At 40.7% G+C, this 20,204-nt stretch overlaps 1 protein-coding gene across 1 annotated transcript; it reads right to left on the bottom strand.

The window, feature by feature from the left end:
• Nucleotides 1-753: 753 nt before the first annotated feature.
• Nucleotides 754-7,183, bottom strand: CD24 (CD24 molecule). Its single transcript, XM_058174438.1, has 2 exons — nucleotides 6,980-7,183; nucleotides 754-1,989 (listed from the first exon to the last, which is right to left on the bottom strand). Exons 1-2 carry the CDS (start codon nucleotides 7,046-7,048, stop codon nucleotides 1,831-1,833), a joined length of 228 nt encoding a protein of 75 aa, XP_058030421.1. The 5' UTR covers nucleotides 7,049-7,183; the 3' UTR covers nucleotides 754-1,830.
• Between the last annotated feature and the right edge of the window lie 13,021 nt (nucleotides 7,184-20,204).

Genomic DNA, 20,204 nt, shown 5'->3' with positions numbered 1-20,204 from the left:
TCCCAAGAGAAGAAAAATCCAGAATGCTCCACTTCTCACACAGGGATATACTGTGAAAGGCCACGCAGTTCTAACTCCGCCTATCTTATTATTTGCTTGTTTGTTTATTTGAGATAGGGGTGTTAGAGCTGCGTGGTCTTTCAGGTGAGATCACAAAAAAGTCCATTGTAGGGTTCCTATGTGCATTCAATGTACATTGAAGCAGATAGGAACCCTTAAAGCAAAGGCATCTTTTCCTAGGACATGCAGACATCGTCTCACAGCTGCAGAAACCCTCAGAATAGACCTTCTGGTCTCCAGCCTCAGAGATGCACCAGATTCAATCCATAGCCACTGAAATATCACAAACGAAGCAAACAAATTATGTTGAGTATAAAGTCACTGACAAGATTAGGAATAGAATTTAATGTTTCTTTTGAATCCAGTTACTCAATTAGAGAAGTTTCTGCCCTAATTGTTAGCAGAATGTTAAAGATCTGATTATCAAAAAACCAGAATGTACAAGAATTAGATCCACTGTTTTATTCATAGTTTGATTTAAAATTATAGCATAATCACATAATCATGAAGTCAGACAGTGTACTCAATACAAAAGGAATGCATACATCCCTCCCCCCACCCCACATTTTATTATGCAAGTACTTGACAATGCAATGGATGTATACAGACTCTGGGTAAATGACTAATTCAAAGACAGAAGTGTGCATTTAAAACCATGATCACACATACTAAGTGAACAAGACTGTCCATGGGTGTGGTTCTGCCTATAAGACTTTCCATTATTTATTTCTGAAGAGCCAAACATTTTGATAACATTTTAGTATCAGCTTTAGTTCAAATTACTTACTGTACAGAACACTTTGCATAGAAATAATTTGTGCAAATATATCAGTTTCAACCTTTAAAAGACACACGCTTTAAGGATTAATATTTCAGGATTTAAACATTGTGTATTTTCACTCAACATAAAATTATTTTCCCAAAGATGTTTCATTGAAAGAATAAAATAAACACTAATTGCACCAAAACTGACATTTAGAAATTACCCCCAGAAACTTTTAGGAGGCTGCTATAAGAAAAACTATTCAAGTTTAATTATGTAAGTTGATTCCTTATTTCCTTATTACTTATTTTATATTGGCTATTAGCAAATATTCTTACAATAGATTTTAAATATCTTATTCTGCTGATGCATTTGGTTCACTTACAGCTTTAATAACATTGAAAAAATACAGTAAATGTTTTCAAATTGGTTTTAAATTATGCAAACTTCAATTTTGAACCTTTATAGCAGATTTTTTTTTAAATCAATGGAATAACTAGAAAATTCCAAAGTGAAATTCTGAATGGAATTACTTCTGCTGGATATCCTTGGATCTTAAACTGAGGGGGGGAAAAACCCCCACTTTGGTGCTTTTTTCATTTTTTTCCTGGTTTTATAAGCTTAGAGGATGAGCGTCATTTTCAAATTAAGCTCCTTATTTTGCATAGCTTTATCAACTCTTTCCTCTCAGAAGGCATGATCCATGGCTTGTCAAGTTGTATTTCTCGTATATTATGAGTTCAAGGTGTTGAATATTGGGATCCACTGGCTGCCTTGTGAATCAAATTATTTTTGAAGGAAGATTGGTTCAATTCATCAGGTATTCTTATCAAGAGTCTTGGTCAAATTGGTATTTGTGAATGAACTGTTGCTTAAACTGTATTGGCTGGATACAAATATTTCATGTTGTTGCTTTTTTTGTAATTCTCAGAATAAGAAGGTCTCACCATCTTAGATGAATTAGGGAACTTGGTAGGGAAGGATGTTGTTTTCCCGGACTAGATGCTTTAACAAAAGTACAGGAGAGAGACTGAGAGTATGAAGAGGCCAGTAGTTGACTGAAGATGATTTCCATGTCCCTTGGTGGTGGTGTTTGTGCTAAATGACACAGAAGTCACAGCTGAATTATTGTGCGGAGCATCAGTAGTTGTTTTATTATCTCCTCCCTAAATAGGCAAAAGAAGAAGAAAAAAAAAAGATTGTAAAATCAATCAGAACATTCTGACTTCTGACTTCCAGGGCTTATAATGTATTGGTCTAAGTTATTACATAAGTCTACATAGAGTGATTGTGAAGATAATGTTTGTTTTTTTAAATGTCATCATGAAATACACATTGACATACAGTTTCACTGCCCTTCCTAAAAAGTAAACTTTAAAGAGCATAATTCTATATTCAGAAATAAGCCCCTGGAGCTTATTCCAAGATAAGCAAGTATAGGATTGTAATAAAAATATATGTTAACTATATGTAATACGCTAAGCAAACAATAAAATCTTTTTGTTGCGATATATCAGTGATAAGGCAAATGGTCAATAAAGAAAGAAGTCCATGACAGCTAGAATGAGAACTCACAGCCCAGCTTTTTCTATAACCCATATCAGGGGTGCTATTCAGCAGGTTCTGGAGAACCGGTAGCGGAAATTTTGAGTAGTTCAGAGAACCAGCAAATACCATCTCTGGCTGGCCCCAGAGTGGGTTGGCAATGGAGATTTTGCAATATCCTTCCCCCAAGAGTGGGAAGGGAATGGGAATTTTGCAGTATCCTTCCCCTGCCATGCCCACCAAGCCACACCACGCCTACCAAGCCACGCCCACAGAACTGGTAGTTTAAAAAAAACTGAATTCCACCACTCTCTACTGACAACTTGGAAATAATACTCTGACATCAATATACCAATCACCCATCCCATACTTCCTCATCTATCAAATCACAATTTATCTGAAATGTATTTTTTCTTTTTTAACTTTGTCAGATTTTACTGAGACCAGATCAAAACGTTAGCAATCAGAAAATCAAAATGCTATTAGAGGTAATCTTAGATAGAAGAATTGATAGTTTGTCATTTTTACCCCAGTTGAGTTTACAAAGAAGTCTACCACTAGATTCAGACATTACACTACATTATAACATGCTTGTTTAATTTTGGCTTCCATATGAAAAGCCTTATTTCCAAGCTTATTTAACATTTCTGATTCAACAATCACATTAACAATGCTGGATATTATTGATACTTTAGGAAAGTGGAAGATTTTTAAGGTGAAAAGTCTGAAATGGTAATTAAATAGCTACAAGGTCAGAGATAAAACTGCAAAAGAAATCTATTTTTTTTGTTCTGGTTATTGCATGCCATGGCAGGGAGATGAAATAATGTTTTAGGAATTTAAATTACTTGAAATGGCCTTGAAATTACTTGAAATTTTCATGACACAGGTATTATTTCTTTTGTTTTGGTTACTATGTAGTCAACAAGACTTTTAGAAACCTGACTACAACATAAAAACTAGCTCAATTAATGACATGAATGGGATAAGCACATACCAGACCTTCAGATCTGCTATTAGATTTGAGCACATGCATTGTCTGTCTCCAGCCGCTTAGCACTAATGTTTATTTCAAGAATTTTTTAAAAAGTTGCATAGAATTAGAAAAGCAGGAGTATGCTGACTGAGCTAAAGCACCCCTTTAAATCAAGCTGGATTATGGTTCAACTTGCTTTGTGATCCCAACTATTACAATTTACGGCTTAATTTGTAGCCTAAACCTAGTCAACTGTGGTTTATTCAATAAGCCATAGATCACAGGCTTGTGAAATTTGTGAATCAGGTCACAAAAATACCATTGTAACCTATTTTTGATACACAAGTCTTTTGTACTACAATGCCAACTTGATATGGTGGTTAAAATGCACCAGGTTTGAAACCAGAAGAATATGAATTCCGATCAACCCCACTAGGTACATGAGGCTCTTCTCCATGCAGGTCAGTGTACTAGAGACCCACTTCTGAGTATAATCTGGATATACTGGACTTTCCACCTCAACAGAGCTTGTATATCTCAATCAAGGACAGCTTCCTTACGACAATTCCAGTCCAGTCTTAAGCATGAAGCAGGTGGTTGACTTGGGTCAAGTCCTTCTCAATCATAGGAAGAAGGCCAAGATAATCCCCCCCCCAAAAAATGTTGCTATGAAAATTGTGTGGACCTATCCTGGCACTCACTAGGAGTCAAGATTGTCCCAGTCTATGGGGAGAATAGACTAAGTTATGTTTAGTTTAATTTACCAAGTTATGTCATGCTAACAAAGTCAGACTTCATGTACTGTATGAAGATTATCTGGTACATCTGACAGATGAGAACATGTTGGAAAGCAGGGCAGGTTTTGAATATTTCAATTAGCAATAATAGATGAAAGGTTGCCATATAGTGATTGCAAACCCACCATAATATTCCCTAAAATCACGTATGTTCAAGTGGAGATACATTTCAAAATTTATACTCAATAAGCATTGGCCGAGTCCAGTCAAGTTCAAGAGGCAGCATTCATATCTGCTCATATATTATCCACATTAAAATTTTAATTTCAGAAATCCTACACACAAGGATATTTTTTTCCTTAATAAAGGGAATTCCAACCTGCAAAATGCACTTAAGGATTACCACCTAACTCTCTACTGTATATTCTGGTTGTTTAGAATAAGTTCTTATGTTGCATTTCATACTTACAGAGCAAAAATACCATGCACAGTTAACATATGTTAGCTGTGAAGTTGAAGTCAGGAAGCTGGGAAAATATACGGCACATAGAAAGCCTTATATTAAAGGAAATCATTTTGTTACATACTACAAAGGAAATTATCTGTTGTTAAGATTGATGCTGCTTTTTCTATTAGACCCTTGCAATAACAAATTCACTGCCACAAAAAGCTGCAAGATTATCTAACAACTAAAAAGTAAACCCTACAGATTTATAATCAAACTTTTCAAGCCACTCCAGTCTCTTCTCAAAATGTTTCCCCAAAGCCCCTTTTAAGTATTCATTTCAGCTAAATATTTACTCCAGTTTTAGTCTTTGCTATTCCTTTAGCAAACATTTTCTCATGCCTTCAACTCTTGTCTGCTAAGCTGATAAAAGGTAACAAGATTGAAATGCATGTCTTATCTTTTTGAAACTGGCTACATAAAATATTAACCTGCTACAGCTTCTATTGTACTAACATTGAGCCAAATGTTACATCTCATCTAGAAATTCCAATGGAAACGGAGTCTGTGGAAGTACTAATTTGTGATTTTTTTAAAATGCCAAGTCAAACAGGGCTTCCCAAATTTCTCCAAAGATTTACATAATAATGAAAGGCATGATAAAGCATATATATTTCTAGAAAGTTATTATTTGAAAGCTTATTTAATAAAATTAGCATATTCTTAAACTATCCGCTATTACTAAAATTCACAAAAGGGAACCTCTGTTTCTATAGCAGTATCCAGCAATATACTGCTTGAAAAAATAGCGCTGTGCAGAAGTCTGAATTCAAAAAGCAAAATAGGATTTGGAATGTATATATATATATATTTCACCTGTCTGGCGCACCACAAGCCAAAAGTGAATTTCTAAAAAGTGTTAGAGAGGGCAGTCAGAAGACACCGCTCCTCTTCCATAGATGCCTTACATACCCACATACATCCAAATTACATTTTGCCTTCCAATCTGGATCTCCTCACAAGTCAACTACAGTACACAAAATTATACACCAAGAATAGAATGTAAAACCCACAGAGAAGTCTGACAGAGAATAGTGAGGTCTCTTCAAAGCTCTTTTGCTTCAAAGCAAAAGCTCTTCAACACAGCAAGAAAATCTAACATGGGGGGGCGGAACAAACATATAGCCTGCTGGTTTTGTTACATTCCAACTCTCAGCTACTCTAGCCACTATGTATTGAGTTCAGCTAGAATGATTCTGCAGTTATACTCTAGCAATAGCAGACTTATATACTGCTTCACAGTGCTTTACAACCGTTTCTAAGCTGTTTACAAAGTCAGCACATTGCCCCCAACAATCTGGATCCTCATTTTACCGACCTCCCAAGCAGCAGCAGCTAGCCTTTTAGAAAAAGGAAAATGACTTGTCAGGTAACTGCATTTTCCTACTTTCAAGTTTCCCCAGGACATAGCTTTTTTATCACATTGATTTTAGATGGTTAATAATGCAGTTACTTTAAGAAGTCACTCTAGGCAGCTTTTGCAAAACTGTTAAAAACCGCTCCGGCATTTCAGATACTTTATTCCAATTCAATTGCAGTTTAACCAACAGACAATTTTATTTTACCCAAAACTATACAAGAAGTCTAGTTTTATCCCCTCGATGGCGTAGCGTACTTTCTCCAGCTAGTAGTCGTTGGGCTTAAAATATTCAGGCGCTAATTACTAACGATTTAACCGAGTCAAAATTGAATGGGGTGTTGATTTCTGAGCAGACATGCACAGAATTGCAAAAGGAAGCCTTACTAAAGGGGAAGGGGTGCCAAGTTTTCTTCTTTAAAAAAAAAATGTAAAAGAATTTACTTTCTGTAAAAAAAAAAAAGGGGGGGGAGATCAGAAGCTGGGAAGAAGGGGGACGACGACGCTCAACCCTTCCTAGGAAATTGGGAAAAGGAGGCAACAGAAGACTGGAATGGCGCCTGCAAATCTGCTGAACTAAATTAGGGGAATGGCATTCCAGGATTCAGCCACACATCCCATTTAAACCATGCTTAAATTCAATTTACGGAATGAACCCCAGCTGGCTAGGGTTACCCAACGGGCTGCGCCCGAACCAACCAAGCCACATTTGAAGGTTCCTGCGCGATCTGGAAACTTAACAAAATAAAACTCTGTCGGATAATCTCCCAGCCCCCGCGTGCGCGCCCCCTCCCAGCTCAAAATTGCAATTTATGAGTGCAACTTGGCGCGTGGCTGGCAAGCAAAACCCGGATAGGAGCCCCTTAAGGAAACCGGTGGCCACGGTAATAAGAATAAACGTCCTCTGCTTCCCCCTCCCCACCTATTCCCGGGGGGGGGGGTGTTGTCCCGCTGCTGAGGCATGGAGAGAAGTAAACCCGCGGCGGGCGGGCGGACGGACTGGGCAGGCCTCGCGCTCGCTCGCTCGGCCGCTCACCTGAGAGGGTGAAAGCAGCGCCAGGAGAAAAAGCCCGAAGACGAGCCGCCAAGCCAGCGCCCTGCCCATGTCTGCTCGTGCCGGGAGCGCCGCTCGTCTCGTCCCGCCCCGCAAATGCTTCTCCTGAGGTTGCAGCGGCGGAGAGACGGTGGGCAGCTTTTATGCGCGCGCCAAGCGGCGGGCAGAGGGGGGGGCGGGTCCAGGGCCTCGTCGCCCCCGCCTCCCTTTTTTTCGTTCTGTTTTTGGGACGCCCCCCCCTCTCCCCTCCTCCCTTCTTCCCCTCCTCTGACTCCCTTTCGCAGATCAGGAGCGCGCCTTTCCCTACTGGCCGAAAGAAATTAAAAACACCAGCGTGGCTAAACAGGGAAGACGAGGGAGGAAAGGAGCGCTGGGGATGTTCCTGGGTTCTTTAATTTCAATACAAAAGCTGCCGGCCTTCCCACTTTCTTACCGACTTGATTCTGGTAAGAGAAAGTGGGGGGAAGGACGGACCCTGCCCATGCTCCGGAAGCCTGCTTTTACACTCACGCCTCTCGCCTTCATTCCCCTCTCCCGTAGAAGGATAGTTATGTGTAACTTCGAAAGACCTCTAGGTCAGGGGTCTCCAACCTTAGCAACTTTAAGCCTGACGGACTGGCTGGGGAATTCTGGGAGTTGAAGTCCGCCAGGCTTAAAGTTGCTAAGGTTGGAGACCTCTGCTCTAAGTCATCCCAAGGGAGCAGCCTTGGTTCTAAACTTTTATGAATTCAGATTCCTCTAAACTTCGATGAATTCAGATTCCAATCAATTTTTCTTTCTAGAAGACTTTCCGCCTCCCCTTGAGGCCCTAGTATACAAAAACAGAAGCAAGCGAACAAAAGCATGATGGTATTTCTTTTGGGGGAATCTAAATCGGGTTGAAAAATAATAATAAACAGCAACAGAGTTGGAAGGGACCATGGAGGTCATCCAGTCCAACCCCTGCTTACGCAGGAGACCTATACTAGGATTCAACGAGCTCAGCGTCTTAGCCACTGAGCCACCTAGCCTGGTAACTGGTCCCTCTCCATGGAAGTCATACTATGTGCAGAAGTCTGAATTCAAAAAGCAAAATAGGATTTGGAATGTATATATATATATATATTTCACCTGTCTGGCGCACCACAAGCCAAAAGTGAATTTCTAAAAAGTGTTAGAGGGCAGTCATAGAAGACACCGCTCCGCTTCCATAGATGCCTTACATACCCACATACATCCAAATTACATTTTGCCTTCCAATCTGGATCTCCTCACAAGTCAACTACAGTACACAAAATTATACACCAAGAATAGAATGTAAAACCCACAGAGAAGTCTGACAGAGAATAGTGAGGTCTCTTCAAAGCTCTTTTGCTTCAAAGCAAAAGCTCTTCAACACAGCAAGAAAATCTAACATGGGGGGCGGAATAAACATATAGCCTGCAGGTTTTGTTACATTCCAACTCTCAGCTACTCTAGCCACTATGTATTGAGTTCAGCTAGAATGATTCTGCAGTTATACTCTAGCAATAGCAGACTTATATACTGCTTCACAGTGCTTTACAACCGTTTCTAAGCTGTTTACAAAGTCAGCACATTGCCCCCAACAATCTGGATCCTCATTTTACCGACCTCCCAAGCAGCAGCAGCTGCTAGCCTTTTAGAAAAAGGAAAATGACTTGTCAGGTAACTGCATTTTCCTACTTTCAAGTTTCCCCAGGACATAGCTTTTTTATCACATTGATTTTAGATGGTTAATAATGCAGTTACTTTAAGAAGTCACTCTAGGCAGCTTTTGCAAAACTGTTAAAAACCGCTCCGGCATTTCAGATACTTTATTCCAATTCAATTGCAGTTTAACCAACAGACAATTTTATTTTACCCAAAACTATACAAGAAGTCTAGTTTTATCCCCTCGATGGCGTAGCGTACTTTCTCCAGCTAGTAGTCGTTGGGATTAAAATATTCAGGCGCTAATTACCAACGATTTAACCTAGTCAAAATTGAATGGGGTTTTGATTTCTGAGCAGACATGCACAGAATTGCAAAAGGAAGCCTTACTCAAGGGGAAGGGGTGCCAAGTTTTCTTCTTTAAAAAAAAATGTAAAAGAATTTACTTTCTGTAAAAAAAAAGGGGGGGGGGGTGGAGATCAGAAGCTGGGAAGAAGGGGGACGACGACGCTCAACCCTTCCTAGGAAATTGGGAAAAGGAGGCAACAGAAGACTGGAATGGCGCCTGCAAATCTGCTGAACTAAATTAGGGGAATGGCATTCCAGGATTCAGCCACACATCCCATTTAAACCATGCTTAAATTCAATTTACGGAATGAACCCCAGCTGGCTAGGGTTACCCAACGGGCTGCGCCCGAACCAACCAAGCCACATTTGAAGGTTCCTGCGCGATCTGGAAACTTAACAAAATAAAACTCTGTCGGATAATCTCCCAGCCCCCGCGCGCGCGCCCCCTCCCAGCTCAAAATTGCAATTTATGAGTGCAACTTGGCGCGTGGCTGGCAAGCAAAACCCGGATAGGAGCCCCTTAAGGAAACCGGTGGCCACGGTAATAAGAATAAACGTCCTCTGCTTCCCCCTCCCCACCTATTCCCGGGGGGGGGGGTGTTGTCCCGCTGCTGAGGCATGGAGAGAAGTAAACCCGCGGCGGGCGGGCGGACGGACTGGGCAGGCCTCGCGCTCGCTCGCTCGGCCGCTCACCTGAGAGGGTGAAAGCAGCGCCAGGAGAAAAAGCCCGAAGACGAGCCGCCAAGCCAGCGCCCTGCCCATGTCTGCTCGTGCCGGGAGCGCCGCTCGTCTCGTCCCGCCCCGCAAATGCTTCTCCTGAGGTTGCAGCGGCGGAGAGACGGTGGGCAGCTTTTATGCGCGCGCCAAGCGGCGGGCAGAGGGGGGGGGGGCGGGTCCAGGGCCTCGTCGCCCCCGCCTCCCTTTTTTTCGTTTTGTTTTTGGGACGCCCCCCCCCCCTCCCCTCCTCCCTTCTTCCCCTCCTCTGACTCCCTTTCGCAGATCAGGAGCGCGCCTTTCCCTACTGGCCGAAAGAAATTAAAAACACCAGCGTGGCTAAACAGGGAAGACGAGGGAGGAAAGGAGCGCTGGGGATGTTCCTGGGTTCTTTAATTTCAATACAAAAGCTGCCGGCCTTCCCACTTTCTTACCGACTTGATTCTGGTAAGAGAAAGTGGGGGGAAGGACGGACCCTGCCCATGCTCCGGAAGCCTGCTTTTACACTCACGCCTCTCGCCTTCATTCCCCTCTCCCGTAGAAGGATAGTTATGTGTAACTTCGAAAGACCTCTAGGTCAGGGGTCTCCAACCTTAGCAACTTTAAGCCTGACGGACTGGCTGGGGAATTCTGGGAGTTGAAGTCCGCCAGGCTTAAAGTTGCTAAGGTTGGAGACCTCTGCTCTAAGTCATCCCAAGGGAGCAGCCTTGGTTCTAAACTTTTATGAATTCAGATTCCTCTAAACTTCGATGAATTCAGATTCCAATCAATTTTTCTTTCTAGAAGACTTTCCGCCTCCCCTTGAGGCCCTAGTATACAAAAACAGAAGCAAGCGAACAAAAGCATGATGGTATTTCTTTTGGGGGAATCTAAATCGGGTTGAAAAATAATAATAATAAACAGCAACAGAGTTGGAAGGGACCTCGGAGGTCATCCAGTCCAACCCCCTGCTTACGCAGGAGACCTATACTAGGGATTCGACGAGCTCAGCGTCTTAGCCACTGAGCCACCTAGCCTGGTAACTGGTCCCTCTCCATGGAAGTCATACTATGTGCAAGTCTTGGGACTTTCTCTTTGTGCCAATGCAGTTCTGAAAAGTCAAGTGCTGAGCACCACTCCTTAAAAGAGGCCATATATAATAAGTTTTTGCATATTTTGAATTAGCAGTGGTGCAACTACTAGTTGGCCTTTGGGCAGAAGCTTGTTTCCTACCACCAAATGACACGAAACTGTGGTGGGATGAGTTTACCCTGGCTCATCAGGGAAGGATGCTCCTTTCTTCTTAATTCATAAATTAATTCATTGTTGGGGACAGCTTGCTGGGCGGGACCATAGTAACAGGTGCTAAGGTTGTGGTTTTCCTTTTACAATATATTTCTTTTCCAAAACAAACTTGATCTTCTGAAGGTGCAAAAAGAACAATAGCCTGTTCTAGTCGGGATCTAATACTCACTAATTGTTGTATGACTGTTGCCTAGAATGTGACTGTTGCCTAGAATGTGGAGGGAATTGATTATGTTATTCTTGAATCTATAATAACCAAAGGAGGAGAAAGAAGAGTAGCATACTAGATGTGAAAAGACCAAATATTGGTGAATTCCAAGGACAGATAAGTGGGTTATGACAGCTTCAATTCCTTAAAAAAAAAAATGTTCAGGAAGAGTTGGAAATCTTACAAGATTGGATAGGATGAAGCTGCAAACAATTCCTACAAGGAAAAAAAATAAAAGAAATGTAAGAATGCCAGCTCTCTAAAATTGATTATGTACCATCATGTTGATGCCAATTTAGACGCCACATAGATTTTTTCCAGTAATCTAAAATGCTGATCATGAGCAAGAAAAACAAACACGGGGGTGGGATGGAAGAAGAAGGTCTAACCAAAGAACACAAGATAGAGTTCAGAAATTGTAGGAACTATATCAGAAAGGCTAAAATCAAGAATGCGTTGAGGCTTGCAAGAAATGCAAAAAAATAACAGACAGCAAGATTTGAGGGGGGGGGAGTAGAATGTAAAGAAAAGTGAGTAAGGGAGTTGTTGTAAGGAGAAAGTGGTGAAATATTGATGGCTATTGGTTGGAATGCAGAAGTTCCTAACTTATATTTTGCATTTGTTTTCTCTCAGAAGGAAACGTCATAACTGTCCCAGTTATGAACAGAAGTGAACCAGAGCTTAGGATAGACAAGGAGAGGGTAAGAGTCAACACAGCTAATTCCAGAGCCAGATAAATTACATCCCAAAGAGCCAGTTTGGTCTAATGGTTAAGACACCAGGCAAAGACAGCAGGAAACCGTAAGTTTAAATCCCACCCTAGCCATTAAAGTCAGCTGGGTGATTTTGGGCCAGGCACTCACTCTCTCTCAACCCTGTTGTTGTAAGGTAAATAAATAAATAAATAAATAAATCAATCAATAAATCTTGGTAATGTTTGAAAACCCTTAGAGAACTAAATCTACCTAAATCTAAATCTAAATGCCTTCCTGTCAAATAGACAACAAGTGGTCAAAATTGGCAACGCTATATCAAATCCTGTTCCTGTCAAAAGTGGCGTTCCCCAAGGTAGTGTTCTTGGACCAACACTCTTCATACTATACATAAATGATCTCTGTGACCTCATCTCAAGTTATTGTGTTCTCTTTGCTGATGATGTCAATCTATTTAATACCACTAATAATACTTCTACCCTTCAAGAAGATCTTGACTTAATTTCCGATTGGTCTAAAACTTGGAAACTCCAAATCTCAACCAGCAAATGCTCAGTCTTACATATTGGAAAAAAGAACCCTAACATCAAATACAAACTTAATGGACATTACCTAACTGACAACCCCCACCCTGTCAAAGATCTTGGAGTTCTCATATCAAATGACCTTAATGCCAAAGCCCACTGCAACTACATAGCAAAAAAGGCCCTAAGAGTTGTAAACCTAATTCTATGCAGCTTCTTTTCTAAAAACTCTACACTACTAACCAGAGCATACAAAACATTTGCCAGACCTATTCTTGAATACAGCTCATCCGTCTGGAACCCATACCTCATCTCTGACATAAATACAATAGAATGAGTCCAGAAATATTTCACTAGAAGAGTTCTTCACTTCTCCGAAAACAACAAAATACCTTATACCAACAGACTTGAAATCCTGGGATTAGAAAACTTACAACTCCGTCGACTCTGACATGACCTGTGTTTAACACACAAAATCATCTATAGCAATATCCTTCCTATAAAAGACTACTTCAGCTTCAATCGCAATATTACAAGAGCAAAAAATAGATTCAAGCTAAATGTCAACCGCTTCAAACTTGATTGCAGAAAATATGACTTCTGTAACAGAGTTGTTAATGCTTGGAACTCACTACCTGACTCCATAGTCTCTACTCAAAATCCCAAAATCTTCAACCAAAAACTGTCTACTATTGACCTCACCCCATTCCTAAGAGGACTATAAGGGGCGTACATAAGAGCACAATAGTGCCTACTGTACCTGTCCTATTGTTCCCTTCATTATATCAAATTAATATTATTGATGCATATTTTTACTTATATATTTTCTTCAAGATATGTTGTTTTATCTATGACAATTGTTTGTGTATACTGTTGTGACAAAATAAAATAAAATAAAATAAAATAAAACTGGTGACATCTCAGAAAACTGGAAGAGAAGTGTTACTATTGTTGTCTCACAAGGCTGTTAAAGCCATAAGAAACAACAATAGCCCTACAGCTCCAGGAGTGGGGAATGCAAACATGATTTTCAATATTATTTCCCTTTCTTGAAATGCAGTTGATAAAGCAAGAGGAAGGGAATGGGGATATTATATATCATATTATGGCATGATTTAATGCTTAAAATGCAATGAGTATTTTGTAAATGCCCCAAATGCTAAGTGTTCTTTTGGCAAAATAAAAATTAAAACTAGTCATCTTTTAGGTCCCTCTGAATATTGCTAAATCAGCACTTATGACTTTATGCATATTTATTCAGAAAATATTTAAAGACAGACTTGTGGCCCAGTTCCAGAAGCCCCAGCCAGCATGAGGGATGTTAGGAGCTGGAGTTTAATAGTAATTGGAAGACCCTGATTTAGAGGGCTCTCTATCTTGTACTGCAGCTTCAGAATCCATTCTTGAGCAAGTTCACATCCAACACTAAGCCATAATGTGATTAAATTAGTTTTGAGTTGGTGTGATAGGTGAACCCAGCCATTATGATTAGAAAAGCAAAGTGTTTGTTTAATATATGGCTGCCTATTTTATAAACAATAACCCTAGGCAATTCACACACAAAAAAACAAAACCAGCAATAAAACAATTGTGTCATCCAGATTTGAAGCAGCACTTTCCACAAGTTTTCAGTTTATTTTAGGTGTGTACAACTTTCTGGTTTGCCTGGGCCACATTGAGTGAAGAGGAATTGTCTTGGGAAACATATAAAATATATAATATAGATAAATATAAAAATCATATAATGGTGTTAAAAGTTTATGATCTTGTGGGGCTGCATTTCTAGCTATCTAGGACTGTGGGTTGGACTCGCCTGGTTTAGTTCAATGTCCTTAGATCATGCTCAGAACCCATGTAGGATTAACACAAATAAGCACATGCTGGCCATCATTTTACATCCTGTTTATCCAAGGATTAAGGCTTACTTAAGGTGTCATGCTCTGTCTGGAAAGTCATTATTTGTGGTTTTTGCAACATTATAAGGCTGGATAATAATCTAGGCTGGATTATTGCAATGCTCTCTACATGGGGCTGCTCTTGAGGTGCACCCGGAGGCTGCAGTTAGTCCAGAATGCGGCTGCGCGAGTAGTAACGGGAGCCGCTCGTGGCTCCCACGTGACATCGCTGCTCCGTAGCTTGCACTGGCTTCCTGTGGTCTTTCGGGTGCGCTTCAAGATTTTGGTAACTATCTTTAAAGCGCTCCATGGCTTAGGACCCGGGTACTTACGAGACCACCTGCTGTTACCCTTTGCCTCCCACCGACCCGTACGCTCGCACAGAGAGGGTCTCCTCAGGGTGCCGTCCGCCAAACAGTGTCGGCTGGCGGCCCCCAGGAGTAGGGCCTTCTCTGTGGGGGCAGTGACGTTCTGGAACGAACTTCCCCCCGGCCTGCGTCAAGTGCCTGATCTTTGGACCTTCCGTCGTGAGCTCAAAACATATTTATTCATTAAAGCGGGACTGGCATAATTAGTGATGTATTTTAATTGGGTTTCTTAATATTTTTAACTTTTTAACTTAAATTTTAATAATCAGCCTTTAAAATTTGCTCTTTTTAAATGTTGTTTTAAATTGTATACATCTTTGTTTTTACTCTGGCTGTACACCGCCCTGAGTCCTTCGGGAGAAGGGCGGTATAAAAATTTAATAAATAAATAAAATAAATTATAAATCACAATAGGTGGTTGTTATAATGCCCTACAAAAAACAAGGGCAAAACCAAGCAACTCATACAGTTTGTGATATTAGCTACTGTTTCAACAATATTTATAACCACAATCTTAAAACATTTTTATTCTGGAATAATCATTCCATTCAATAGGCTTTACTCCTAGGTAATTTGGTATAGGATCTTCTGAACTATTATAATGCACCAAGTAATGCAATCATGCTGTAAGATATGCAATCATATCATAAAAGTGAATCAATTGATTAAAAGGCCAGCTTATCGCCTGACTTGGGGCAACTTTTAGCCATGCTTGACTGATCTTCAAAAAAATAAGGAGAATGGGAACTGGTTAGCATTTGAAGACACCAGCATTGCCAAATGTCAGAATTGTAGGCTAGATTGAGAAATAAAAGGAAAAAAAATCTGAGAGAAAGCAGTGGCAAATCACTTCTACATAACTGTCAATAAAATTATCTGAACAAATCCATGAATTTGCCGAGAGCTGACTTTGACTTAGGAAACATTTTTATACTCCTATTAATATGTCATTTTCAATTCCTGCATTACTTTATTGGATAAAACCCAATGCATATGAATGCATTGTTAAGGGCTGCTCCTTGCTGGACCATAGCAAAGAGAAAAATAACTCCACAAAGGCAGATTTCCTCTGCCTTTTTAAAGTCTAACAATGCAATTCTGTATATGTGTATTCTTATGTAAGACAGTGCAATAGGGTTTAGTATTAAGTTGGGGTTAGGTAAACATCTGATTTCTAAAGACCCCTTCATTCTTATTCACTTCTAGAACAGACTTCTAGAGCTGTAAAAGACAGGCAAAACTCATCTCGAAAAATAAGAGATGCTGAAGCTGGCATTTTAACTCTGATCGCTTATTCCTTCCCCTCTAACTTCCAGTCTTGTGTAAGATAGCAGTGAGTACCTAAGTGAATGACCGGGTTCACACAAAGGTCTTGATTATATTGAAGTTTTCAACCATGAATCATTACCCTGCAAACTAATTCTGGAGTTAGAATCTGGTGAATTTTTCCTCAGGTTCAGCTTAACCGTAGAGAAGCTGGGTCATAATGCACCACTAGGTATGTGGATGAGGATTTGCCAACCCCTGTTCTCTGTTTCCAGTTGTGAGGAATCAAGCTGAGAGTGCTGGAGGAGTCTGGGTCATTCCCCAGATTTATATTATCTCATTATTATCACTCGCTTGTTCATGTAGACTTTTCCATCAGAGAAAAGCAATTTATAATCCACACAGAAGGTCTTGCTGAAAAACAATTATTTTCAAGAATTCAAAATAGGCAAGTAACACAGACAATTTTTTCTTTAAAAATATTTTATTAATAAAGGACTGCAGTGCTGTCTATGGAGAAATTCAGTTGCATCATACAAGTAGTATTAAGAATATGACAACTACTTTCCTCAATCTGATCAATCAAATTAATCCCCCACCCCCAGTTTTTGTTATTCAGCCAGCCTTGAAAACATTCTGTCCCCATCCAAATGCCTTCCAAATTTGCTGGGTAACAAATCTTGGAACTGGAATTGAGTTGTTGCATAACAGATCTGGAGAAAGTAAATTTTCCACCCTATGAAGGTAGCTGCTATCATCCTCACATTTGGGGTGCAGATGTCCAAGGCCTTAAACTGAAGTAGGAATCATAGAGCTGGAAGTGATCATAGACATCTTCTCATCCAGTCCCCTGCACAGTGAAGAATCTACTACCTCTGATAGATGATCCTCAAGCCTCCTGTGAAAGAATTTGTCACCTCCTGAGGCAGCCTATTCCACTAACAGCTCATTCAATCAGGAAGTCCTTTCTAACATCTAATCTGCCCCTATTTCCTTGTAATTTTAGCCCATCGTTTTAGTTCTTCCTTCTGAGGCAATATAGAATAAATCCACTCCCTGTTCTAAATGACAACCCCTCAGATTTTTGAAGATTGCTGCCATAGTGTTCTTTTCTGTAAACTAAACATATCCAGATCCTTTAACTGTTCTTCAGAGGCCTTGGTTTCCAGGCCTTTCACTACCTGTTCCAACATGTTAGTGTTTTTTTTTAATTTTTATTTTCCTGAAGTGCGGTGCACAGAACTGACGCAGTACTCCAGATGAGGTTGATTAGGACAAAATAGATAGAACAATTACTTCAAATTATCTGGATTTCATACTCCTCGTAACACATTAACACTCCCCAAAACAGTGTTTTTACCACCCATGTTACACAGGTAGTCCTCAATTTACGACCACAATTGAGACCGGAACGTCTGTCACTAAGCAATGCGATCATTAAGTTAATCATGTTCAATTCTGTGATCTTTGTTACCATGGCCATTAAATGAATCTGGTTCCTGGCATTGACTTTACCTGTCATAAACTCCCTGGGAAGGTCATAAATGGCAATCATGTGATCTCAGGATGCTGAAATCATTGCAGAGTAAAATTATACCAGCTGCCAATTGCCTGAATTTTGGTCGTATGACTGCAGGGACACAGTGATCATTGTAAGTAGGAGTGTCATAAGTAAAAAATTTTTAGCACTGTTGTAACTTGATATAGGGTGGCTCAGTGGCTAAGATACTGAGCTTGTCAATCGAAAGATCGACAGTTCAACGGTTTGAATCCCTAGTGCTGCTGCGTAACAGGGTGAGCTCCTGTTATTTGTTCCAGTTTCTGCCAACCTAGCAGTTCGGAAGTACGTAAAAAATGCAAGTAGAAAAATAGGGATCACCTTTGGTGGGAAGGTAACAGCGTTCCATGCACCTTTGGCATTTGGCCATGCCGGCCACATGACCATGGAGACGTCTTCGGACAGCGTTGGCTCTTCGGCTTTGAAACGGAGATAAGCACCGCCCCCTAGAGTCGGGAACGACTAGCATGTATGTGCGAGGGGAACCTTTACCTTTACCTTAACTTGGTATTAAACAAATGATCATCAATACCTGCTTGTTCCTTGTACCTGCTGGCTACAAGGACATTCTAATCTATTTCAAATGTACTATTGCCAAGTTAGTTCTTCCCATCCTATGCTACACATTTTTCCTACCCAATACAGAACTTGACCTTTCTCCTTGTTAAATTTCACCCAGCCCTGTCAAGGCTGTGCAGATCTTTCATAATCTTAATCTTCTCTAACTTCACTAAGCCACTTGCCCAACTCTGTGTTGTCCAATGCATAATTTGAGTTTGTCAAATAATGCACCTTAGTCTCTCTCTATAGGCATCCCCTCCCTTAAATCCAGAATCTAAAGCCAGATCCCAATTTAGGCTTGCTCATTGCCAGTATGAGCCACCCAATCTCTGTTTCAAAAATACTGTTTTCTGCAGAGGTGGGTTTCAGCAGGTTCTGATCAGTTCTGGAGAACCAGTAGTGGAAATTTTGAGTAGTTCGGAGAACCGGCAAATACCACCTCTGGCTGGCCCCAGAATGGGGTGGGAATGGAGATTTTACAGTATCCTTCTCCTGCCACGTCCACCAAGCCATGCCATGCCCACCAAGACACACCTACAGAACCGGTAGTAAAAACAAATTGAAACTCACCACTGTTTTTCTGCCTTAAATTGCCATAACCTTAGGGAAGTTGGACTATTGTGCTTCATTCTAATCTAGCAATACATCTAGATGATATGGCTACAGCGCTGCCCTGGTATACCTCCTCCCTCCAAGAGTGGTCACTGCCTTGTACAATATGCTTGTTTCCTCATGGACCATGAGCAACTACATTTTCAGCTGATTAGCAGCTTTCCTCCCCCCGCACTTACTCTTGATCCAATTGCCATAAAAACTGTGGAGTCTATCAAGATCTGAACAGCCTGTTTTCCCCATCACTTCTGTCAGCACACTCTGTCCCACCCTTAAATCCCCCAGGGAGCACCCATTTGGTTTCTGCCCAGGCTATGTAAAGCACACACTGTCTGTCTCCTCCTGTGACTGCTGGACCACAAAAGTATGCTGTTTTTTAAAAAAATGTTATTTTATTTAATCTCTAAATTGCAACGAAGGAATGTTCCTCCTTTGCTCCTACGAATCTGACCCATCTGTTCTTCCTTGCTGCAGATTTTTTTTAATTGTTTAAATATAATTTATTTATATGCATCCTTCCTTTATTTTGCCTTTATTATTTTTACAAATAAGTCAAGCAGGTTTTCCCCATAACAAGAACCCTTGTGAGGTGGGTTAGTCCAAGAGAGAGTAACTGGCCCAAAATTACCCAGCTGGCATTCATGTCTAAAGTGGGACTTGAACTCATGGTATCTTTCTAGCCTGGTGCCTTAACCACTAGACCGGGGTCAGCAACCCGTGGCTCTGGAGCCGCATGTTGGCTCTTTCATCCCTCTGTTGCGGCTCCTTGTTGCCGGTCGGCTCCGCAATTGATAGGACTTTCAGTTAGGACAGGTAGAGGAAAAAGGACGCCGCGCTAGGAGGAGACTCTATGGTGGGGAAACTGGACTTCCAGTCAGCTCCAGAATTGAATGGGGGAACTTCCGGTTAGGACCTTTATGGCTCTTTGAGTATTTAAGGTTGCCGACCTCTGCACTAGACCAAACTTTCTGTGGAAATGCAGTGGAATGTAGAAACGAAGAAACAGACACCTTGATATTAGTCTGCTCTGTCAACCTTGAATTGCTATTAAAACCTGGGCTAGAATTGAGCATGTGATGAACTATAATTTAGCATTGGTATGTGGCAATCCCAATACGAAGTTCCTTGGGTTTAATAATAGTTCATTTAAATTACTTGAGCATAAGAAGGAGAGTTTTGGTGAATTTAAGAGCTGGGCATTTCCTGTTGCAAGCTTCTGAAATATCATGATTTTCAACATAAAAGGGGTTTGTGATGTACTGAACAGAGCAGTCCCCACAGGAGATGGCCTTAAGAGCTGTTATTTGGCTGGCCCTGAGAATGTGCCTGCTGCTTCTGGAATTTGTGGCTGAGTAGATGTCCCAAAGCTGTATTTTCTCTCTCTCTGCACAGTCACATATTTGGCAATTGGATTCTGTATGCTGTATTTATGCCTGGGTGTTGACAGCCACTGTGATGTAATTAGAATGCATTGCTACTATTTTTCAACTGCTCAAAATAAATCCC

This window comes from Ahaetulla prasina, chromosome 1 (genome assembly GCF_028640845.1).
Source record: "Ahaetulla prasina isolate Xishuangbanna chromosome 1, ASM2864084v1, whole genome shotgun sequence".
In the NCBI taxonomy this organism is placed as follows: Eukaryota; Metazoa; Chordata; class Lepidosauria; order Squamata; family Colubridae; genus Ahaetulla; species Ahaetulla prasina.
This window is presented reverse-complemented; position numbering and strand designations above follow the sequence as displayed.